Source organism: Pieris brassicae, chromosome 6 (genome assembly GCF_905147105.1).
Source record: "Pieris brassicae chromosome 6, ilPieBrab1.1, whole genome shotgun sequence".
Classification (NCBI taxonomy): domain Eukaryota; kingdom Metazoa; phylum Arthropoda; class Insecta; order Lepidoptera; family Pieridae; genus Pieris; species Pieris brassicae.
In genome coordinates this window covers 1861839-1887355 of record NC_059670.1, presented here as the reverse complement: position 1 = coordinate 1887355, position 25517 = coordinate 1861839, and the positions used below count along the sequence as shown (strand labels likewise).

Sequence of the window (25517 nt, the reverse complement as noted above, 5' to 3'; positions counted from 1 at the left end):
GGTTGGAACCAGTAAGTAAGCTGGACCTTACAATTGAAATAAAATAAATCGTTAGAACTAACACTCAAGAATTATATAATAAAATTAAAAACATCATAGCGGCGATATATTTTGCTTTTTTTTTATAAAATAGGGGGCAAACGGGCAGGAGGCTCACCTGATGTTAAGTGATACCGCCGCCCATGGACACTCTCAATGCCAGAGGGCTCGCGAGTGCGTTGCCGGCCTTTTAAGAATTTGTACGCTCTTTTCTTGAAGGACCCTAAGTCGAATTGGTTCGGAAATACTTCAGTGGGCAGTTGGTTCCACATAGAGGTGGTGCGCGGCAAAAATTGCCTTGAAAAACGCTCAGTCGTGGAACGGCGGACGTCGAGGTGATACGGGTGGAATTTTGTATTCTGCCTCGACGTCCGATGATGAAACTCAGCTGCAGGTATTAATCCGAACAACTCCTCTGAACACTCTCCATGGTAAATGCGGTAGAAGATGCAGAGTGACCCCACATCTCTACGCTATAATATATTCTAGATTTAGAAAAATGTGAACACAAATGTGAATAAGTTCGATTTTCTAGAACCTTCTTTTATTGTCGTAGAGTGATACATTATGCGATGTGCATATTAGGAAGCCTTGTGGTTATTTATTAATTTCAGTATTTTATCAAGCAGAATGTTTTACTCGTTTCTAGGTATAAAATTAATGGCCATATGTTGTCCAGGGACCAAGAAAAACACCTTCGTCTCAAGTTCGACTTCTGTGGGCTTCGGCGCACCAGGTATTGGTTCGAATTTGTATTTCAATATCAAATTTGATATTGCGTGACGAACGGTCATTAAGCCAAATCTCATTCCTGAAAGATACATTTTACATTTATATGGGGGTATACACGTTCTAAAGTAAATAATAATAATGTTGAAAAAATTACATATCATATACGAGAAGGGGTTAGTTTTGTTGCTTATTCTAAGTTATTTATTGTTATTTCCATTTCTTTGTGTTCTGCAGTATGTGCCCCTTTTGAGTAAAAACCTGCTGAAGTTTTCATTTGTATCTGTTAGCTTCCTCCACCCACTGCTCCCCATAAACTTTTTACTAAGTCGTCAGTATTCGCTTTTGTGGTCTTCTCACATTTATTTTTCCTTGGTTTCTTCCGACCCAGCGCATCGGTAATCTTCCCATTTTTATTTTTGTAGGATGCTCCGCTTGATTGCTTCCCGGGCACTAGTCACCTTTGACTTCAATCTTTCCGTGAACGTCCCGGTTTGGCTCCCGGATATCGTGCATGGGAGGATGTGTAGTGTCCATAACAATCTTTTTTAGATCTAGGCCTTATAAAATTTCTGTACCTCTCCCAATTGCCACTTCTTCCTCGTTATTTTTTTTATTAAAGGGTATTTGTTTTCCTAACATTTGTAACATATTCTATTTTATTTCCTCTAACATTAATTTGGCTTACGCCAGTTTGTAATTGTAGTGGTATCCGTTGCGTTCATTTTTAGACCAATATCAGAACTCGCCTTGTAAATGGTCGAAACCATTTCCTGCCAAAATAGTGACGCCTTCTGCAAACCTTTTTTTTGACGTCAGTTAATGCTTTTACGCATATCCCTACGGTATTTTACACCAGCAGGGATTATGTGGGACTCAGACTTAATAAAACCTACCCACTAAAACCTGAGGGATGACGTCATCTCGCCAAAGGGCGAAGGCAGCTAACAGCTGAGCCCTGTCCTTACCCCCCGCCAAACGCGAATGCCACAATACAACCATGACTCCTCTTACGCACAAATCTTCGAAATCCTAACTTAGGGCAGACGTGCGAAAACACGGCGTCGCTGCCCCGGTCGTCGTTTCCTTACTGGCGGAGCATCTGAATCATTTTCTCGCTGACGCTTCGCATTCTCTTTCTGACTCATGACGGCCTCACAAAAAGCCTTAAAGGCATTCCAAGGACCGTCATTGTCAGCTTCTCCCATTCTTTGAATAATTAGTTGGTTGACAGGTTGCCATAAATGCAATAAGCAAGCACCGAGCGAAAGTAGTCCCAAGCTGGACACTCCTCGACTGTATGCCTCACCGTATCATCTATACAGTCACAATGATGCCAAGCGGGTGCCGCCTCTCTTCCAACGATTGGATGCAGGTAACTTCCGAAGCATCCGTGGCCAGAGAGAACCAGCACGAGCCGATAGGAAAGCGTTCCCCACCAACCCACCTTCTTCAAACCTAAGCTGACTAAGATGCCGACTGTTAGTTCTATAGTAAAATAAAAAGTTGGTCGGTAAATTTTTAAAAAACAAAACCTGCTTGAAAAAAGTCATTCTATAATTCTTTTTCTTTAACGATTACACGTTTTTTTTTAAAATTAGTGTTGCTAAAATGAATAAAAATAATTTATCAGCAATTTTTTAAGCACTAGCCTGCTGCTCACACCTGTCACAGTTTTGTTTATAATTAATTTTGTTTTATTTTGATCTACATGATAGTATACCTACGCATATCCTAGGTCCTTCCCCAAATGGTAAATATGTAAATGGTTTAATATTTTCCTCATTTCCTGGCATGAACCTTTCTGGGTCGTATTTTAATGGTTCTGGAAAGAAGTTGTGGTCATATTGCATGCCGATAGCGTTTACATATACTGGTGTGCCCTTTTTAATTGTTAATTTGTCGTCAATTTGGTAGTCTTGTGACGGTATTCTATCTAGCCAACCCATTGGGGAGTAGAGCCGCAGTGTCTCTGAAAGAATATTAAGAAAACTAATATGTGTCACTTATACAGAGCAAAGTGTAAGCTTTATATTGTTTGTGAAGAAAGATTCTATTGTATCTCACTTTTGTAAAATACAATTATGAAACAAATTGGCGCAAAACTTAACAAACTTATATAGCTAACTTTCATTTCGTCGATTTAAACACTGCAAACATCAACAAAAATATAAATTCTCCTTTTTTTAAATATTCTAATTGAATATTATATATCTAATTATGTTACTTAATCTCTTTAATTCAATTTACCTTTGATAACAGAATTTAGATAATTTAATTCCAAAAGTGTCGATATTTCAAATTTTCCATATTGGCCATAAATTTTCGAGACTTCTTCATATATTTTTTGCTGGAATTATAATTTAGGTGTTACTACTATAGCTATACGTACTTCAGTACCTAAATAATGACAAGTTAACCCATGTGAATTTAATAAGACATCTTTGACACTAACTTGAATATCGGGCTCATACGCCAAATGGTATAAAGTAAAAGTAAGTGCAGATCCTGATGTTTCAAATCCTCCTAGAAGCATTGACGCCGCATTCGATATTACAACATCGTCGGTAATTGCTGAAAGTAAATTTTACATTTTAGGTGTTGCATATGTCGCAGACACTAAAGGAGCGTGTTGAATTGAAAAGAATTGGCAAATAATTAATGAAAGACCAACGCTACACACTGTCGCAATTTAAAACGTGTGAACCATTACACTATTATCCCCCCTTGTAGGGAAAATTATAATAGAATAATTGTTATAAACCTTTAATGTATTTTCTAATCACTATCTGCCCCTTGGCAAACGCGTCCTGTAACCCTTACTACTGTTATCTATACTTTGCGACTCTTCTCCAGTTGTAGCCTACTGTTAGTTTGAGTTCGTCCTCCCATGTTTTGCGTGGTCGGCCTCTTCTTCGTTTTGCGTCTCTAGGGTATCATCTCGTTATTTTGCTCCATTTTTCATGGAAGCTCCGTAGCAAATGACCTAGGACGGGTTATTTCCATTTCATTTTGTCTATCTTAGCGAGATTGTCTGTCACACCTGTTTTAGCTTATGTCTGGGTTTCTTTTCTTGTCGAATTTTCGTATTCTCAGCATGATTCTTTCCATGGCTCTTTGGCAGTGTGCTAGCATTTACCTGTGCTGGTTAGAAAGTGCCTAAGCTTCGCAGCCATAGGTAAGGAAAGGGTAGAATACAGGTGTTAAGGACTTTTCTTTATTTTTTTGCTGAAATCTATTGTTTTCAATTTCTCACAGTGACCAATATCATTTTCAAATCATTCGCTGTTCTTCTTTTAATATCTTTGGGTGGTTCTGTCAGTTTAAGAGAGGAGAGATAATTTGCCCCAGATAAATGTATTCTTCGATATATTCGACAGGATTGATATTGTTTTGCTTGTGTTCATTTCCAGGCCGACTTTCTCATTTTCTTTAAGTCTTATATAATTTCTTCAAGTTTGTAAGGGTTCTCTTCGAACAATACAATATCGTCTGTAAAGCACAGCAGAAGATACCTTGGGATATAGTCCCCTTGTCTGACAAGTCTGGCTCTCTTTCTATTTTAAATGTCGTTCCCAGTGTTTGTATTTGTATTCTTGCATTGCGGTTAGCATTTTTTTATGGCCACGGGTACTTCTTAGTTTTCTAAGCTTTCCCATACCAATTCATATTTGATGCTGTCAAAAGCTTTAGTATAATCTATGAAGGGTATCGTCTATATCCACTATTCTATGATTTGATTGACTGTGTGCATATGAAAAAAATGCATACAATTCCCTTAAAAATAACAATAGAATCATCAGTCTAAACAATCTATTCTGATTCTGATTCTGATGAACAAACGTGTCATAAGGGCTGCTTTAAGCGACCTATGCAACGTTCTATTGCGCCGCTTGCTTGAAGGTAGGAGATATTCTATTTATACGTAATACATTTATGAGCATCCTAAATAACAAAACTCTGAAGATGACCACCATCAACTGGAGAACCGTAACGACTTAATCCAAACAATTTTGCTACTGTCTCGGCGTTAATATCCCGAATGGGAAAAGCATCCGAACACAGCGTACATCTACCTATAATTCTTATTCTGAATTATAAATTTATAATTGTCTCTACTTAGTTGGACTAACGATCACCCCGACTTTTGCCATCTATACTCCCTGCCATTATAGTCGTCAGTCTCGTGGTGATTTTTAGTTAGATAAAATCCATATAAAAACATTAAAAATACCAAAGTTATGACGAGCCGGCTCGACACGTTTTTGTTTTGCCATATTCTGGTAAGTTTGCGCATGGCTGCTGTAGCCTGTGTTCGCCTACGAATTTCCCCGTTACATCTTCCGTGGTTACTTATGAGTAATCTTCTTTTTATCCGGTACACTCTTGACAGAGTGGTCGTGATCGCGATGTAGTAGTGGTGTTAAAAGGGGCAGATGTGATGTGAGGTCAACCTGCTACCTCATACGGCATACTTCATCTGGTCAGTCCAACGCGTAGGTAACCTTCCGCGCGGTCTAGTGCCTTCCACCTTCCTGGACGACAAGGCGTTCTATGGACGGAACACTACGCCGAGATCCGTGTTCGAAGAATCTAAGGATGCGAGATTGTACTGTTGAAAACAGACGCTGCTTAATACCGAGTTCTTGAAGTATTGAGGCATTTGTATGAAACTCGGTCCACGAAACCCCAAGCATTCTCCTCCAGCACCACATTTGCAGTGCGTCTATTTTCTGTCTTTCCACATCTCGCAAGGTCCACGTTTCAACCGCGTACAGAAATATGGTGAATATAAGAGTCTTCACGAGCCTGGTATTCGTGGCTTTTGTTATATTCCTGTTTCTCCATATTTTTTGCATCTTGTCCACAGCCGTTAATGGGTAATACTAAATAAAAAAAAAATTGTCCACAAATATAAAGTTCGCCAGTAATACAGAACGTGTGAAGAGGCTAGCCCGATCCACTAACATGACTTTTGTCTTTACCTTATTATTAGAATGACCGTCGCTTTCGCTTGCTTCTTCAAAAGCACTTCAAACTTTATGCTTAGTCATTAGCAAATATGATAAAGAATAAATGTCTTACGTGCGATCCTTGTGGTACACCCATCGGTTTAGGTTGATCATTAGAAACCGGATCGATTTTTTACCAAATGTGTCCTATTTTTTAAATACGTGTCACACCACCTTAACAGGGCCCCATGAATGCCCATGGAAAAGATCTTCTGCAGTCGTACCAAAAGAGATCAAAAGATTTACTTAGGTCGGTGTAAATTGTATGGATTTCCTGACCGTTGCCGATTCCTTTTGCTTTGTACTCAGGGAAACCAAGCGAGCAAACAAAGTTCGTCTTGTTCGATTTATGTGGCATAAAAAGATGTTACTCTGGGGGTATATTCTATTTTACATGCCAATAGATTATCTGGTGAATAAGAGCCTAAAATACTTTTCCAGATGGTAATATTGAAATTGGTCTATAGTTTTGAAAAACGTATCTATATGCCCTTGTGGATTTGTGTTACCCGAGCAGCTATCCATATGGTGTAAAACACCTTCACGCCAAGACTCATTGTAAATCAATGGTAGCGGAATAGATATATTATCGGCGGATTTCTTTAGCACAACATTGTATCCAACCCTATGCCTTTGTATACGTCGAACTTCTTAATTGCGGCGCGAACTTTAGATTCTTCCAGGATTATTTTGTCCAACGTGGGAGACCACCCAGGGACAAGACCTTCATTTATTGCAGAAGGGATCTATATCTGAAGATGTTAATGGAAGTTGAAGCTGGTATACTGGTCAAATGTATTCTTAGAATAAATCGCATATTTCTTGGCCACCATTCGCCAGCTTAGAAGTCCAAAGAACTTGGTTTGGTACGGACTACGCTATTACGCCTAAGTTACATAGGACCATATGCATTTTTTTTTTCATAGTTGAGGCCGCGTTCTCTTTAAAAGTTCTTCTCCCTAAGTATTTCATCATAACTTTTTCTTAATATAACGATTGTTTTCTTGTTTCTTGGATTTATATATAACCTGTATCGTTTGTGATATTTAAGTTTTTCTTTCTCGCATTTAAAATTAAGGGTTTTTTGAACCAGGGAGGGTATGATTCACATTTTCGCTTGGTGTATGGCATGTTTTCGGTATTGGTAAAGCTGTTGCATAAAATTTTACCACCATTTGATTTAGGTCTGCATTAGATCCTAAAATCTCAGTTCTTTGTAGATGAGAGGGAGAAACTCATACTGTATAATGTCGAATTTGTTAAAATTTATATGGGGAGTTCTTTTATGTTTAAGACACGTTAATATCTCTGTGTTACAAATTCGATTTTGTGCACCCTGTACTGTCTAAATAGGTATGTATATAAGTGTATTTAGCGATTTAGGCGAGTGAGTAGACTACTTTTTTTTTTTTTTTTTTTTATAAAATAGGGGGCAAACGGGCAGGAGGCTCACCTGATGTTAAGTGATACCGCCGCCCATGGACACTCTCAATGCCAGAGGGCTCGCGAGTGCGTTGCCGGCCTTTTAAGAATTTGTACGCTCTTTTCTTGAAGGACCCTAAGTCGAATTGGTTCGGAAATACTTCAGTGGGCAGCTGGTTCCACATAGCGGTGGTGCGCGGCAAAAATTGCCTTGAGAAACGCTCAGTCGTGGAACGTCGGACGTCGAGGTGATACGGGTGGAATTTTGTATTTTGCCTCGACGTCCGATGCTGAAACTCAGCTGCAGGTATTAATCCGAACAACTCCTCTGAACACTCTCCATGGTAAATGCGGTAGAAGATGCAGAGTGACCCCACATCTCTACGCAACGCCAAAGGATCGAGCCGCTCGGAGAGGGATTGGTCATCGACGATTCGAACCGCTCTTCGTTGGATACGGTCAAGTGGAAGGAGCTGGTACTGGGGAGCCCCCGCCCAGAGGTGAGAACAGTATTCCATGTGGGGCCGTATTTGCGCTTTATAGAGTTGCAAGCGGTGGCCCGGAGTGAAGTACCGTCTCGCCTTGCTGAGCACACCAAGCTTTTTGGAGGCTAATTTAGCCTTTCCCTCCAAATGACCGCGAAACTGAACGTCGTTCGATATGTCAACGCCAAGTATTCCGATGCTGGCTGTGGCTTCAAGAAGAGTGTTTTCGAAAAGAGGAGTAGCGACAAAGGGTATTTTTTTCGCGGAAAACGCGCAAACTTGTGTCTTCTTGGGGTTAAATTGGACTAGGTTTAGTCTACCCCAGTCCGAGACTCCACGTAAAAGAGTTTCGACTTCAGACACAAGTTTGTTCCGGTACTCATCGACAACTGCCCGAGAAATACCTGCCCGGCCAGTGTAAAGAGTATCCCCAGTGCTGTCGTCCGCATAGCAATGAATGTTGCTAAGTTGCAACATGTCATTGATATGCAGAAGAAACAGGGTCGGGGACAGAACACAGCCTTGTGGGACCCCAGCATTCACGGGTTTAAGGTCGGAACATGCTCCGTCGACGACGACCTTGATGCTCCGATCGGCTAGAAAGCTGGAGATCCAGTCGCATAATTTCTCAGGAAGCCCGTAGGCTGGTAGCTTCGAGAGCAGTGCTTTGTGCCACACCCGATCGAAGGCTTTCGCTATGTCCAAACTAACCGCTAGTGCCTCCCCCTTGGACTCAAAGGCGCGTCAGGACCGGAGCCAACTCGCACAATTGGAGAGATACCATTCGGCCCGCTCGACTTATGAATGTCCAAGGAAGATAGTGCTCTGCGAACAGCACGTTGCTGGAATGTGATTTCCGGCATTGAGTTATCACACCGCGAAATCGCCGGTGGTGATCTCCCCCGGTCATCCAAAGTCGAGTTGGACGCAAAGAGACAGCCCAAGAGGTCGGCCTTCTCCTTCGCAGTGTGGGCGAGCGAGTCATCCTCTCTGTGCAGCGGTGGTATCGATGGCTGACAAAAATTCCCTTGTACAGCTTTGGCGAGAGACCAGAAGGCTCGGGTCCCAGAAGGGAGTTGGGCCAATCTCTCGCCAAATCTGGCGATGTGCTCTGACTTTGCCTTAGCGATTTCCCGTTTGAAGGACCTGGAGGCTGAGTTATATGCTTTTTTATGTTCGCTGGTATTGGCATCACGAGATATCGCCGCCTCCGCCCATGCATTAAAGCATTCTCGCTTTCGACGCGATGCCGCCTTGCAAGAACGCTTAAACCAGGGCTGTGACCTGCCACCGATCGGCACCGCAGAGAATGGAATAAAAAGTTCCATGCCCTGCAGAACCACTTCGGCGACAGAGGCAGCGACGGAATCTGGAGCTTCCGACGAAAAGCACATAGGCCCCCAAGGGTAGGACGCAAAGAAAGACCGCATCCCATCCCAATCTGCTGACCGATAGTGCCAAATACGACGACAACCCGAAAAACGGGGCCGAGGAGGGCGCGTAGTAGGCACAGTACTCCGGACCACACAATGATCCGATGAACCCAATGGCGGGTCAACAGAGACTTGATAGGTCTCCGGATGTGAGGTCAGCAGAAGGTCCAACAAAGAGGGTTTATGACCATCCACATCTGGTATTCGCGTAATCGCAGGGACCATTTGTGACAGGTCGTAAGCTAAAGCAAAGTCGTGAAAGGATCTTCCCGCGTGATCGGTGGTTTCCGAACCGAGCCAATCGGCATGGTGAGCGTTAAAATCGCCAAGTATCACGATTTCAGCGGTAGGAACCCCTTCGAGCAGGGAATCTGTAGCCATTTGGATGTGCTCAATGAGTCGCTCAGTTTCGGTATTTCCGCTATGGGACCTATACAGGCATGCGTAGAATCGCGGATGGTCATCGCAGTCTACGCGCAGCCATAGGCTAGATAGGTCCCTTCCTTCAAGCGACCCGAGGCGACGAGAACAGATATCCTCTCTGACGTACACGCAAACTCCCGCCCGCGGCACAAATGAATGTTCCAATTTGTACCCCGGGTAGGAGAGGTAGGAAGTATCAGCCGGGAAGGATATCTGAGTCTCAGTAAGGAAGAATAAGGCCGGCTTCGCAGTTTCGAGGTGAAAGTGAACCGCGTTAAGATTAGAGTTGAGCCCCCTAACATTGGTAAAGTCCACTGAGAGCGTGGAAGGGGATGCCTTCGGTAAATTCTTCCGTTTGCCCCGAGATCGAAACTTATAGTTTTTTGAGCAGTTTTTGCCCACCCCAGAATACGAAGGGCAGCCTGTGCATCCACCACCGAATACTGATTGTTCCGATGATGGACGCTCAGAGGGGGATTCTCCACAGCGGAAACGTGTGGTACCCCCCTGGGGTAATCTCTGTTTAAACTGCATCTTCATACTCTGGGGGAGGGGGGAATTGATGGGCTCCGGGAGTCTCACTCACCGCACGAAACGCGAGTACAATAAGATGAACCTATTGCATCACTTCACGCCGGTTTTCTGTGAGACAGTGGTACTGCCCCGGTCGTGCCTGCCCGATTGGCTGAAGCCCGAAAGCAACAGCATGGCACTCCCACTTGTCTGTTCTTGCCAATTGGTAAAACTAAGACATTCGCACCCGTAACAATTAAAAGCTTTAACCCTCTACTTAAGTCCGTTATGCATAGGCAGTTACAGTTATGCACAGGGCTCGTTAAATTCCGTGCATTACCACGGAACCGATTATGATAAAAGCGAATCTATTCTGCACAGTTTGCCTACCAACAATCAACAGATTGTCCACGTCCACATTTCGGAAAACTAAACGTGAACGCCCGTGGTAGTTCCTTCGACGTGCTAGTCTAGATCTCTCCCAGTTTCCCACTGAAAGTCAACTTTGCTATTTCTGCCATGATACCGTGTCCTTGAGGCTTTGCGTAGATTCTAATACGTCTGGGTAACTGCTAAACTTTCACTTGAAAGTTATAAGAAAGCAAGTGGTGGTAAGTAGAAACCACGAGAACAGCATGCACTGAGTTGGGATTTTTGACAGTGTAGCCTCAATGTGGCACCAGGAATCATATCCTTGGCATGTTCCTTTAATCTTGCGAAGGCTTTCATTCTCCAAGCTCCATCTCTGAAAATTTGTTGACGCTAACGTTTCTTAGATTCCCATAAACGAACAGAATACGCTATAATAACTAAATGAACCGTGGCTGTTCGTTCCATCCAGAGGTCTGGAATTTTTGATGTCAAAGTAATCTCCACCATATCCGCAGCTGAGTTGATTTAGGACATTTTAATTAATTGCTTAACCGCATTATCTATGCTCAGTTTGGGGGCAAAGTGATGGGGCAATTTTGATAAGATGGAACAGATAGAATCGATAAAACTACGTTAGTTTACTCACTCACTAACATATCCAAAGATCTAATATAAACTTAGCCCTGCTGTTATAGTGTTTTTTTTTAATAAATAAGAAATTAAAGAATTTATTATTTATTTATGTATGTATATTATAATAAATTAACAATATTTTTTTCCAAATTATATGTTGTCAAACTTCGTCGCCTGCTTGTAAAAATCCCATTACAAAAATGAAAATGATTTCGACCTGTACATATGTAACCGGCAAAACTGTAGTTTTTTGTAATGCTCTATGCAGTTTTTCTTTATTTTATCGACTAATGTATATGAAGCAACATCACTACTTTAACTTGCAAACTGAGCGTTAGATAACCGGGTCTATTAATTACACTCGCGATGCGGACGCTCGTTCACCAACTTAGGTTTAGCATGTTTCGATGCCCTAGTTAAAGGAGTGTGTAGGAAATTAATCCGCAACTAATAATTTATTGGGTGTGAGAACATCTGGCGTTATACTTTGGCACAGTACAAGAAGATGTGTTGAATACATAAACCTCTACACAGTTTATTTCACATTAGCATTTCTATTACTTATTGGGCCAGAATAGGAACACGCTATATTCTACATAACGCAATTATAACTATATTGACTCACCTACTCCATCTATAACTGGCCCATCTTGTTTCATTTTGAGTAAAGCATCTACCAGGTCCGTAGGGTCTTTGATAATCTTGTCTTTCCTCCGTGCAACGACAATGGCAAACACTTTTTCAAAGTAGTCTGTCGACCATTTTGGGAATAACGTAAAACTGAAAAAGACGACCGTACATATAAACTTTACATAGCCAGAAATTTTCCCTAAAATATATAATACAATATGCTATATGTACATAAATGATATTGTTAATAATTAGTTTCGGATTCGAAGTTGCAGATCATCTACCTTATAATAAATATTTTATTATTATTATAAAAAGGCAACATCGCTGACATCAGACGTAATGTGCGAGGGACGAGTCGAAACGAGGTCGAGGTTCTATGACCAATGTACTAGTTAAATTAGACTGCAAATGAACTTTGAGGCATGACTTAGATATCAAATCCGGTCATAATGAGATTTTCGACATTTCGAGGGTAGTTACAAATATAAGTTCTTATACTGTATGTGTGTTATTTAAGGTGGTAAAAGGTCTACTTGAAGAATTTTGTCAACTCTGGGAAGAAAAATATGCTGCTCCAGGAGAGGCCTCTGAACCAATTGAAAGTCATGTAGGCCTCTGTTATAGTCCTCATAGGATCCTCTCCGGTGCGTATAGCGTTTGTTTCAACGCAAACGCTGCTGTTCCAAAGACATCCGTGGTGTAGTCCGCAAACAATGTCTGTTAATACGCAAATATTATAAGAGTCATCCATTGGTGTTTTGGTTAACATTATAACAAGTTTGATTTAGTTTCTATGAACTGGCAGTTAAGTATTTTTTCTAAATAAATCATTCGGTTTTGGAAAGTATTAAATAAGTATAAACTGCCAAGAGAGATTAGTCTTGATAATTTACTCTTTACTGGAAATCTAGTTACCTAGGCTAAAACATTCAATATAGATAATCGCACTTTCGCTGTACTATACTTTAAAGTACATGAAGTTTACATACTAAACTTACTCTCAAATTGAGTTTGCTGTAATCTTCAGTGTTTTGGATTCGAGCTATCAACTGGCGTGACTTTGTGTCCACAAGAGGTTGTAAAGCTCTTAATTTAGATGCAGTGAATATTGCTGAAATCCGTCGACGAACTACCGTCCATAAAAGATCCTAAAATTCACATTTTCTCGCTTATATTTTTACTTGTCATTTGGTATATTCGCCTACCTTTTGATCTTATTTTTATAATCTAACCATATTACGGCCGCAACTTTTATTTGTTTTTATACAGGTATTTTCAACCATAATTGTTATATTTCATCCATACTCAGTCAAGTCAAGTCTCTATCGATGAAACCCATACAAAATCAATTCGGTAGTTTATTGAGTACATTATGTTCATGTAGACTAACAGAAAGCGCTGTCACACCTTCAGGTACTCTGTTAAGACTTCGGTCGTAGCGATATTAGTACTTGTGCCACAAGTGTCAGAACCAGCCTGTACAGAGTTCCGTTAAGAAAGATGTTGAGCCTACTACAATAGAGATATTGGCTTAGTACTGTGGCATGATATTGTATGTATTTTTTTACCATCGTTATCAAGGATATACAGTGTATTTTCAAGGAGGATTCCTATTATTTTTGGATAAATTGCAGTGAATCTGCTTACGTAGGTAATACTTGACGGCTCCATACTGGCTGAATCCCTTATAATAATCGTAGATATAATATACCTACTTACATTGGTAGTAAAAATGTTAAGTGAGCCAATGGGATCGTGTGTTCCACCGCTCAAAAACCTATCCCTGAACACGTAGTTGTCCTTCAGGAGGATCCATTTTGCCAATTCCGGTGAGTTGATTATCAGAGCTGGTCTCCAGAACAGCCAGATCCCAATGACTCTACTTGTGTTTATACATAGATTATAATAATAATAAGCCTTTATTAATTCACATATCATTGACATACATTTAACAAAAATAGATATAAATACAACTTTAACTAAAATGCGGCCGCTGTCCGGGAGAAGGCCTCCTCCAACTTTTTCCATTTTTTTTAAAAAAAAATTTATGAAGCAGGTAAAAATACTCAACTGCAGGCCCGCGAGCGCATGCAGTCGCTATCGCGGGGACTGTGGGGATGGTTAACTCTTATCCCTCTGCTAATCAGAGGGTAGAAACCCGACCCACTAAAATTTCCTCCTGAGCCCTCCATATCGCCTGCAAGCATTGCTGCAACAACACTCGGTAGCGAGAGGTCCGTCCCGACGACCGACACTAGGTCATGGTGTTGCCTTGACCAAGTGGCACAATCGGCCAGGGTGTGCCCCGCCGTGTCCTCTGGGGCACCACAATGGTGGCAGATGGGAAGGGTTTCCCGCCTCGCCACCTTGTGCAGATACCGCCAAAAGCACCCATGCCCAGACAGCGCCATCCGAAAGGACACGGCTCCACTCGGGCGATTCACACATTCCCGTAGGCATGGGTGAATCGCCTCCACGGTGCGTACTCCCGCCCTAGGCACGGGCCCATCTATTAAAGGTGGCCTTCCTGGCTTGCCTCCGTGCCGGTCCGACCAGTTCAGTCCATCGGCCACCTGCCCTAGTCTCACACTTGAGACGATACAGGTCGCCTAGGGCCAACGCCTCTAACTCCCAGGGGGGAGTCCCCGCCAACAGGCACGCCGCCTCGAACGAGACGGTCCGGTAGCATCGAGCCGCACGAACCGCCATCACTCGCTGCGACCTCCTGAGTAGGGTGCGGTTCCTCGCCCCCAGCCTATCGTCCCATACAGGGGCCCCATACAATGCCATACTGCGTATGATTCCGCAGTACAGCCTCCGCACACTCTGCTTAGGGCCCCCAATATTCGGTAGTAGCCTTGCAAGCGCCCCCGCCGCCCCTACAACCTTCCCCCCAAGAGCTTCAAAGTGGGCCTTGAAGTTCCAGCGGCCATCCAAGACAAGACCAAGATACTTCATCTTGGACGCCACCGGAACCCCCACTCCTTCCACCATCAAGACCGCCCCAGGAGGTGGACCATTCCTAGGGCCATGGAACAATAGGGCGTCCGTTTTGTCAAGAGACACCCTTAAGGCCCAGGGCCCTTATCCGTCTCACAACAAGGGAGGTGCCGACCGTTGCGAGTCGAGCCACCTCCCCATAACTTTCCCCGTTGGCCACTACGAGGGTGTCGTCTGCATAGCAGAAGACGCGCAATCCCGAAAGAAGCGCGCCCACCCAATCGTAGGCCATGTCCCACAGAAGCGGCCCAAGGACTGAGCCTTGAGGAACCCCACACCGCACAGGGTGCCCTCCATGTTGGAGTACACATCCATCTTTCCGCAAAATAGTCCCCCACTATTTGGCGCAGATACGGTGGGACCTCGAAAAACTCGAAGTGCCTCTCTGACCGGTGTGGTCTATTGAAGGGAGGGAAAAGACAGGAAAAGGCTATTGAAGGCATTCGCAATATCTAACGATACTGCCAATTAGCGGTCTCCATTTGGGCAACTTTTTCCACCCTAATTTATTTTGTGCCATCGTCATCCAATTTCTACCAGCTAACCCTCTCGATCCCGTTGGTCCATCGCTCTATGGCCTGCCCATCACCATTTAAGTTTTAGGGAAAACATTAAAGTGAATATATTCGCAGAAAAAGAAAAAAAAATACATATTTGAGAAAAGCTGAGATTGTTATTTAAATTTAATGTACATTAATAATTTAAGAAAAATTAATTAATTAATAAAATGTTTTATTGGTTACATAATATATTTAGACTAATCACTTTAAAAAACGGTGATAGTTTGAGGTTATATGCTTAGTGTCAACGTTTAATGACTAACGCACACTAAACACTGAATGGGGAGAGAGGGGAAAGCGTTTTTATTATGTTACAGGAGGCAAACGAGCAGGAGGCTCACCTGATGTGAAGTGATACCACCGCCCATGCACACTCGCACTGCCGGAAGGCTCGCAAGCGTGCTGCCGGCCTTTTAAGAATTGGTCTGTCCGAAATAAAGCTGGCGGTTAAAGTGAGTGAGGAGGACCCTTCTTATCCCTGCCGTATGTATAGTAGAAAGTGAAGCTAGATAGACTGGCGCTGTAACACGTTACGTAACGAAGGCCATAAGAAGTTATCACTTCAAAAACGATTGCTTAAACAATTAAGGTTATCCTCCCATTAGATATAGGTACGTTATCATTATCAGAGCAGTATTCCTATTGTTCTGAATGACTGACTTCTCAATATCCCTCGTTAAAATCCGCGCTTAGTATTCTGATACATATATAGGTGTGTTACGTCAGAGTTCGAAATGGCTTGCGTTGAGCTTGTTAGATCTACATATTCCCCAGATTATACTTGCGTATCACACTTAGAATTGGTTTTTAGAAGGGTGTTGACGGTTCGAAGGTGAGGTTCCAAGTAATCTTATCCTTCCTGTTGGTAAATCGGCTAACAACTCCTATGTAACAAGAGAGAGTAGATGTAGAGTGTACCTCAATATTAAGCCCAGAACAAAGTTTCAATATAAAATCGAAAAACTCGCGACTTCCATGCGGTCAGAGTTACTATGGTAACATTTCGGATGTCGGTTTGCTCTCCAGATTGCTTAATTGATATGAAATTGCCGTCCAATCCTTTTTAAAGCTGTCTACTTTATCTTGTGGATCAACTAGAATTGCTGATGTTCTAGCTAGTGTTGCTGGCTGTTGCTAATTTTGCGGAAAATTTGGAAAGATGGCACCCAGCGGCTTTTCTGTTGATCTTGCAATTCGCCTGGCATTTTGGTCACGTTGGGAAGACCGCGACCATTCCCTAATTTCGTTTTTTTATAAATAAAATAAAAAAATCAATAAAATAATAATAATTTAATTCAGGCCATTATAAGTCCATATATTGTTAGTAGAGTAATACTTATGACTATGTTAGCAAAATTATTAAAACATTTAATTCATAAATCTCCGTTGATTCGAGGCACCAGGTACATAGGCATGTATATGAAACCAGTGTCAAAACAGCACATTCGGGTTTATTCGCTCTTCTGCGTTAACGCACTTCACTGCATCGCGTTCGAACTGAACTTTTCCTTGTGACGGAGAAGATTTCTTCATGTTATATCTTCATATAGCATGAAAGTTCAACGTAACTTGTGACTTGGTTGTCAGCGGTATAGATGATATGCCTGTAATTTTTCAGTGAGTACGTCCACAGTGAGTTTCCATCGCGTTCGGTCTTGAGCCTCGTGTTTCACCTCGCTCCAAGTCTTTCCGGCTCTTTGCCTCGTCTGCAACTGTTCGGAGCCAGGTTTGTTTGGGATGGCCACGCTTCCGCTTTCCTTATGGGAATATGATTGGGATCCCTTCGGAGTGTATGGCCTATCCAATTCCATTTGCGTCGCTTGAATTGCTGGCTGATCGGCTTGTCCTGAAGTTCCCAAAGTTGCTCGTTAGAGATGTCAGGTCAGTAGGTCTGAAAAGATGCCCGCTGCCCAGAATACGGCGAAGACAGCGGTTAACGAAAACTTGGAGTCGGTGTGAGATGTCTTTGGTGACCTTCCACGTTTCACACCCATAGAGCAGCACATATCTGACGTTGGATTCGAATATTTTAACCTTGATTCGACGCGTCAACATCCGTGACTGCCATACAGGCCAAAGTTGTGCAAAGGTTGCTCGGGCCTTGGCAATGCGCGAAGTGATGTCCTCTCCTGTACCTCCAGTTTCAGACACGACGCTTCCGAGGTATTCCAAAAAGCAATTCGTGTCCGTGATTTAATGCCAAAGGTCGTCGGTAAAAGATCGGTCCGGTTTCTCACTGTTTCGGTTTCTTGAATCGTTGGTTTTTCAGGCAAGCAGGAGATTAACCCACTGTGCCCTAGTCTGATACTGGGGCTGCCACTTTAGAGCTTCCAGACAAGCTCGGTTTTATATGGTTTACCTAGGTTACCTCCCTAGTGAGTGGATTCTGTTTTAAGGCGCAGAATATTCGCCTTTTGCCCGGCATCCTCAGCTCATCTTCAGCTCTAAGTAGTGGGCACGCGTGAGCGTGGCTGCAGCAGGTCCCAGGGTGGACGATGAGGACGTGGATGGCTCGGACTCGTCGGGGTTCTGCTTCCACTATTGTTCCACTAGGTAACACAGCATAAGGTTTTTTTGGCTTTTTCTAGGCAATGCTGACCTCACTCCATTAGCGATTCAATGAGAGAAAAATTATCAGTGTGGGTTTTTGGGTTGTATAATTTTTAACTAAGTCCTTTTTCTGCGGTTGATCTTTTTTGTGGGTAACATTTACCATCTCCATAGAAAAAAAAACGATTTTCTAAAAATAATGATAAAATGGTAAATGTTACCCACATTTAGGCTTGAGATGATCAAAGTGATTGTTTCCATTGTTTGTGTGTTTCTAAGTCCAATTTGGATACAACTGAATGCACGATAATGGCATCACATGTGGAGGTATCCGAGATTATCAAGAGAATTCAAACATTCCTTCGCAGTATCTAAAATTTCCTTTAAGCTTTTAAAACATTGCGTTCTTTTGATTTGAAAGGCAGCTAATTATTGTAGTGACAATCATACGTTTCTTATTGTATCTTCTCAAGTGTGCTCTAAGCCTTATCGTAATTAGCCTCCGTGAGTGCAAAATGATTTAAAAGTTGTTCAGCCTCGCCCGATAAACTCGTTTTTAAATAATGATGTTTTTCAATCGTTGTTAGATGCACGTTGTCATGCACTAGAGCCTTGAACAAATCTTTAATACTTGTCCAGTCGTTATAATTACCGGCGAACTGTGGAATCGATATAAGTAATTTAGTTCTTATCGGGGTGGCCTCGCCATCATTTGTTGCTAAAAAAAACTCTGCGTAGTATTATTTGATTGTGGTTGACCTTGACTTTTCGAAACTTCCAACAAATAACCCCTTAAATTCTAGGTATATAGGTATATGTCATCAGTTGTCTCCTAAAGACTTTCGGCATTAAATTGTAATTGCTCCATTTCAGTTTTCGTAACCATTGATTTATTCATCTCGTATTTAGTTTGATACTTAGACCTATAACTTTCTAAATTTTCTAACCGTGTTTGTAGATAGCCAAGTGTGTATCTTGATTTAGTATTACTTTTTAATAGAAATACGCTCCGATAACGTTTTTTGTAATTCACAGAGTTGAGCCATTGTTTGCGTTTATGACCCGCATTCACCGCAAAATAAGTTAAATGTCCACTTTCCCGTATATACTCGACTTCAATTTACGTAAATTGAAATCACTTGTTATCTATATCTGGCGAAATAGTCAAAGTTTTAATCACAAATGTTCACGTAACGAAATTGTATTCGTCCAAATCCCTTTATAAATATTATTAGCAATTACTACAGTCCAAGTATCATTAGTCCAAAATTAATTACGCACTGTTTAAATATCCAAGTTTGTGAAATAATTTACAAAGGTTTACCAAACAAACCTCACCGGTGCACGAAATCAAAGTTAATATTTACAGTCTAATCTTACCAACTCGCAGTAATTAGCACTTAGCCTTTTACACTATTGTGTTTAGGACTTATTACATTTTCACAATCCATGTTTGAAAACTACACTTTTAACCCAAAAAAATATTAAAAGAACAGCGAAGAATAGAATAATTTTGCTAACTTCAAATCCCCCCTCATTTGACTGTTATTTATAAAAAATGGGTTGTTAAGTCGATATTCCAGATTTGAAGATTTTCACATTAAACACACCTTTATTTGTATACCTTTCATCCTTTTCTCCGACAAAACGCAATGTAACATAATGTCGAACTTTTCAGGCATTTATTTAATATACTATATAATTTCTTTATCATCATCGTCATGCTTACATATGGTCGAAGTGTTTCCTTTTATACGTATAATATAGATAAATTAATCATCAGCCGCGTTATTTGGTTTATTTCTGGACGAAGACCTCCATTTTCTTCCAGTATGCCCTGACTGGCTTCTCTGTATCCACTGGGAGCCGCGTTGACGATTTCGGATCTATTGTGTTGTCGGCCGCGCGGGGCTATGTTCTGCCTAGGTCTCCTTGCAAGAACCTGCGGGTCAATCGTGCTGTATGGCCTCCCCACCGCCACTTAGATGTTGCGACAGCCCTTATTGCGTCGTTTACGCCGGTCTTCACGAATGGCCTCATTTCATATGAGATGAGATGGCATGATCAGGTGCAAATCTCATGCTTTTCCGTTACGGGTGGGACACACGGAAGGCCGTCCATTTGCTCTCTCCATTCGCTCCAAAAGCTGTCCATGCCTGCGAATGATCTGGTCTTAATCTGGCGAATTGATCGCAATAAAAGTTTGTGCCCAAGATAGATATAGTGGCATGTTGATGCTGTATGGTTCTTACCATTTATGCCATAAGTTTAGTCTTAGAAAAGTTCCTTCGCTGACTTTCGGCTAAGGATAGGATCAATTTATAGTTTGATTGAAATATGACCAACTGACCACCATTCACACGAAAGGGAAAACCGGACACCAATATCGTCAATAGCAAGAGATATCTCATTATAAGATCTTTTAAAAATCCTTTACTGACTCGGCTTATTGAATAGTCTGCGGAAATAATACAGGCTTGTCAAATTGCCTCATGTCTCAATTGGCTTGAAAAATTCAAAGATTGCCTATGACGAAAAAACGATTAGCCACCGTATACCCGTAATAATTAAATATATAAAATAGAAGCCCCTAGCGCCTAGTGGCGAAAATAGTTCCTCGCACCTCAGTCTTTCTTAAAGAAGACAGTAAAAACCGTAGCTAACGTTTACAAACATACCGCAAAAAATTTCAACGTCCCCGAGGTGACCGACCGGCGTAGACAAGCGCCGCCAAACTGCCACATTCATATTGAAATTAGAATCGCAACTTTAAATGTACCTATTGTAATGCTTAACGAACTTGCCCTTCAAAAGATAAAATGGGATATATTCGGATTGAGCGAGGTGAGAAGAGGAAGTGAACAAACCGTTGCATACGGCAATTTAATTATATTCTACAAACTTTAAGTCGAAGAAACTACGGTTTACGATAGTAGTTTAGTAGGTTTATTTGACTACATTGATGAGTATAATGATTAGTTAAAACAAAGGTAAAAAAACTACGTTTTCTACATACCGTGTTCTTTTTAAGTAAAAATGTCAAGCTTCAGCATGTCCAATATGGGGATATTGGATGTGGAGGTAGAAATGGTACTCCACGCTCAGCCCAATATTGTTTCACGTTTCTCCAACGCAGGTATACCCATGTCACTAAACACACCACTATTGCGCTTATAAGCATACCGATCATTCTATAATAAAAATAAAATAAGTGTTTTTTTTCACTTTAATTTAACAAAGTTACGTCAATTTAGCATAGGCTGTTGATGACTTAAGTCTTCGTCGGTGGAGTCTCATGATTCAGGTTTTTCATAAGTTTATCGGGCTTTTCAAAACGTTTAGAATTACCAGACCTTGTAGTATATATTGTTACGAGCTAAGGGATCGGATAGAAAATGCCGTAGATTTCTTCAAGGGTTTATTTCTTGGTAATCAACGAGGAATTTATGAACACAAATTAATCGCAGAAATGCACTTATAGCACACAAAAACAATCACTTATTACTCCACTTATGCACACTTCGCACCGTACTTTATCACTTGTAATCCCTATATTCGCACTTTATCGCTTCGGTGTTTCTCTCTTGTTATCGCATTCAAAACTAAAGGCGACTAGTCGCGTTTCGGCTCGCTTATATATCCCTGGGAATAATTCTAAACAATATTCGAGAACTCTCTGGGCGGGCTTGCTACTGAGTAGCGATTGCACAGTTCTAGAACGTCCGCACTCTTTGTCTCTTTCGCATGTTACTCCGTCCTTGTCGTACGGCGTTCTAGAGTGCTCAGTCTAGTTTCGAGAAAGTTCTGATCTTCTCTCTCTCTCTCTCGTATCATTTCGTCCTTGTCTCACACCTAGAAAGTTCGGTCTAGAATATTCCTTCATCAAAGGGGTATACCTAGGCCTGAAAACGGGTCACCTGAAAACTGCACCACTCTACTACACATGTTCTGAAACCGACTGAAAAAAGGTTTCAGCTTCCTGAAAACTAGGGTAACATTATGGAAATTACAATTTTCTAATATGTGATTGACCCTCTCCTGAAACGGTCAGAAATCATATTACAGCCTGCTGAAAAGTTCTGTAACTAGTGGGAAAATCTAGAAACATTGCAGTCGACCCGTCTTCGTAACAATATGTTCACCTTTTGTATATATTATTATATTTGTGTGTGTTGTTTTTATTGTGACGTCATCTTTGTTTTACGTAACTCTGTTTAGATTAAATTCAATCTATCAAATCTATCCTAACCGTGTTAATACTTAGAACGGGACATTGGCGGAATTGTGATTTACACAGAAGTCGCCATTAAAAATAAAGTGAAGTAAAGTAAGGTTATTAGCTTGCAACGTTCTAAGTGTCTGGTATTTATACATATAAATTTGTTGATATGGGCATATAAATATAGCCCAACTTTATAATTTCACTATAGACTTATCGGAAGCTCAAAAAGGTCTTCCATTGGTTCAATTTCATTTCCATAGTTTACCACGACGTTCCGACAAATGGCTTGGTTTTCCTAAATCGCACATAAATTTTCAAAGTGTTTTAATTATAGAATTTCCTAAACAGGTTCTATTTAATGATACTTTGATTATACGATTATTCTCAATCACTAACGGTTTGTGTTTTGTCAAATATAATATTACAACAATCATTATTTGGGGATAAACATTTACATCAATGGTTTTGGAAATTAACATTTTTTTAATTAAAATAATTGAAACTGAACTAACACAAATAATAATGAATTTAATCCAGTACTAAGTTCCTAACGGTCAATCAATTCTTGTTAATCCAGTAAAAAATATTTATATATACATACCTTTTATTGTCACCAATGTTTACCGGGTCACCACTGGAATATAATTACTTGAAATTGTATTTGAAATCGATTTATATACTTCATGGTAAAAATAAAATATTTGATGCGAAAAAATAATAACAAACATAGAAGAGAATTACGGATATATTCATGGACAATTTTTTTTGTTACACAATAGTTTTTGCATACTGATTATGTAGTTTTCAATAATTTTATCCCAGATTTAATATATAAATTAAGGTCTTTCTATATTCATTACTTTATATTAGCAATGTCATAATTAATATTACTACCAATAGTTAATTGATAACTCGGATACGAGATGAAATCATTCACAATCCTAATTAATATTGTTGTATTTTAAAAACAATCTCTGTCTAGTTCGGTGATGGGCAAAGTATGGTCTGCGAAAGTATTTAACCCGGCCCGAAGAGGATCTATCAGCATGGGTAGTATGTGGCCCATAATTTTTGACAGTTAAGAATAAAAAGCAGATTATATTTGTATTGTTTTTATAATATTGTAATTAGAAGCTTTAACAACAATGCCTTTTTTTATAATTCAGGCCTTTCTCTAGAATTTCTTAATTGCCATTAAAAAAGTTTTCCCACCACCGTCTAGTCGATGCCGTGGCTCGGAGTGAAGTAACGTTTTGCCTTGCTGAGCACAGCAAACTTTTCGAAGGCTAATTTAGCCTTTCCCCTTTGTTGATTTTATCATACAGATATGGTGGGACCATATAATGGTAAAAACTTGCGCAAAGGTACACACAAAGGAACAGAAACTGTTCATACAACGTTCTGTGTGTTAAGTATTGTCTTGATAAATAGTTGCCTTATTGTGAGAAATGAATATTCTTCATATAGAGGAGCCGTCGGGTGTCTAAACTTTTTTAAAATTTTACCTTTATTACAACTGTTTATATTTTTTCCTTTAATTCAATGAGTTCAAGCCGCGTCCCCAGCGATGCCATATGTACAGATTGGCAGACAGCAAAGTCGATTGATTTTATAATATTAGGATCTTCAGTGTGTCTTAATTTTAAATAAAACTAATAAGTTTCCTTAGTCTTGTTGTCAGATACCAGGTATGTGCCAATTAAGGATTTGGTCTGTTGGACGTTTCCATTTACGAGAGGTCTGAGCTCTGGACCCAAGGGGCTATTTTAAAAACACTCTCTTTCTCTCCTCTATTCATAATAATTTGAATATAAATATCAATAAGATGTTACATCGTCTGCGCCTAATATAGAAGTCCTAACAAATAATAGAAAACAATCTTTTTATATAAAATTAGGTTTAGGTTTAAAGACTTTATTTCTCAAAAAAGACAATTGTACTTACATGAGAATAACTTTACATTACATTGTAGTCGTTCTTAAAATAATTAAAATAAAACGATAGCCCTACATGCAATAAAAATTAACTATAAGAAATAAATTTAAAAGTAATTTTGTCTAACATTTTCACTTAGCTTTGATTTGAATGAATTGAAAGAAGTAATATTTTTTTTATATTTGTGGGTAGTTTATTAAACAGCTGTGCGCCTTCTGCTGTAGCTGCTGCTTCAGCTGTTTTTGCTGTAGTTCGTACGTATTTTAGGTAATGCAAGATAACTCGTTTGACGCATACTTCTATGAGTCACACTTTGCGGTTTGGAGAAAGTTAGACTAGTGTGGAGAGAACTTTTTATAATTTTATTGACAAGAATACATGTATTATAAACATAAAGTTGTTTTAAATTCATTAAGTTTGTGTATCGATATACATTCATGGTAGGTGAATGATAATTATAATGGAACAGTGTTTTGATAATTTTAATTTGCAGTACCTGAATGTTTGTTAATTTAGTTTTGGCTGCGCTGCCCCATACTTCAATTGAATAAAGTAAATGAGGCTTGACCAACGAGTTGTAGATGGTGTAACGTCAGATACGTACGTGGGATACACCGAGCGTTGTGTCGAAGTGATCCCATAAGCGAACAGAGCTTAGATCTGATATGCTCAATTTGTGTACACGTCATTCTGAGACTGAGATATTTTTCTGTACGTTTTTGTTCTATAATCGTATTATTTATTTTTAAAGGGTCATGTGGTAAGACATTTTTATTTTTAGATTAAAATATAATTTACCATGATTTCGACGCGTTAACAGTGAGTAAATTATATTGAAACTAAGTGAAGAGTATATATATATATATGTATAATTTAACATTTTAATATATTTCTACTATGCAATTGTCACTATTGGTCACGGATCAAAAGTGGCAGCATCTTAAGTCTGAAGACATGGAGACTGTCATGAAATGGATCTGCTTCGCATGTACTCAGAGCGTTGTTCAATGCAGATAGAGATCTGTTAAGAGGAGCATTACAACCCACATTGGTCCTCACTGCACGAACGTGAAAAGGACTGAAGTGTTTCTTGTGTTCCTCTTTAGGAAGTTCACTTGACTTAAAACATTAGGTAAATCAACCAAGTTATTTAAGATTTTCTAAACAAATATAATGTCGATCAGGTGGCGTCTATCGCGGAGTGATTGCAGGTGAAATAAAGCTAGTCTTTTCTCATAATCGCACTTATAGCTAATAATATCATTTAATCGGTATAGATGTTTGGAGAAATGGCGGTTAATTCGTTCGATTCTGTATAGACCGAATATTGAGGGTTCCAAACAACACTACCGTATTCCAAAATGCTTCGGACTAGGGAATTGAATAGTATGATATCATTTAATCGGTATACATGTTTGGAGAAATGGCGGTTAATTCGTTCGATTCTGTATAGACCGAATATTGAGGGTTCCAAACAACACTACCGTATTCCAAAATGCTTCGGACCAGGGAATTGAATAGTATGATTTTGGGCTTTACATTTTTAAAACACTTAG

The 25517-nt window shown here is 40.3% G+C and overlaps 1 protein-coding gene and 1 long non-coding RNA gene across 4 annotated transcripts; both read right to left on the bottom strand.

Annotated features, from left to right (window-relative positions):
- Nucleotides 1-434: 434 nt before the first annotated feature.
- Nucleotides 435-12730, bottom strand: LOC123711024 (cytochrome P450 6k1-like). Of its 3 annotated transcripts, XM_045663413.1 has the most exons (6): nucleotides 12228-12730; nucleotides 11687-11841; nucleotides 3224-3342; nucleotides 3019-3118; nucleotides 2492-2740; nucleotides 435-850 (listed from the first exon to the last, which is right to left on the bottom strand). In XM_045663413.1, exons 1-6 carry the CDS (start codon nucleotides 12461-12463, stop codon nucleotides 675-677), a joined length of 1035 nt encoding a protein of 344 aa, XP_045519369.1. In that variant the 5' UTR covers nucleotides 12464-12730; the 3' UTR covers nucleotides 435-674. The 3 variants fall into 3 exon arrangements, with proteins under 3 accessions (XP_045519369.1, XP_045519370.1, XP_045519371.1); XM_045663414.1 differs by having other exon boundaries at nucleotides 11687-12730; XM_045663415.1 differs by lacking the exons at nucleotides 11687-11841; nucleotides 12228-12730 and adding an exon at nucleotides 3533-4525.
- Nucleotides 12731-12768: 38 nt separating this feature from the next.
- On the bottom strand, nucleotides 12769-22652 carry LOC123711025. Its single transcript, XR_006753894.1, has 3 exons — nucleotides 22628-22652; nucleotides 20821-20995; nucleotides 12769-12842 (listed from the first exon to the last, which is right to left on the bottom strand). It is a non-coding gene; the product is annotated as an uncharacterized LOC123711025 (long non-coding RNA).
- Nucleotides 22653-25517: the final 2865 nt, after the last annotated feature.

What these genes read in the sequence shown, in the direction of transcription:
- LOC123711024 (XM_045663413.1), bottom strand. Translation starts at nt 12,463, where the DNA reads ATGTTAACCAAAACACCAATGGATGACTCTTATAATATTTGCGTATTA. An exon ending in GAGTTGACAAAATTCTTCAA is followed by an intron (nt 11,842 to 12,227) that starts GTAGACCTTTTA and finishes CGTCTTTTTCAG; the next exon opens with TTTTACGTTATTCCCAAAAT. An exon ending in CGTATGAGCCCGATATTCAA is followed by an intron (nt 3,119 to 3,223) that starts GTTAGTGTCAAA and finishes TTATAATTCCAG; the next exon opens with CAAAAAATATATGAAGAAGT.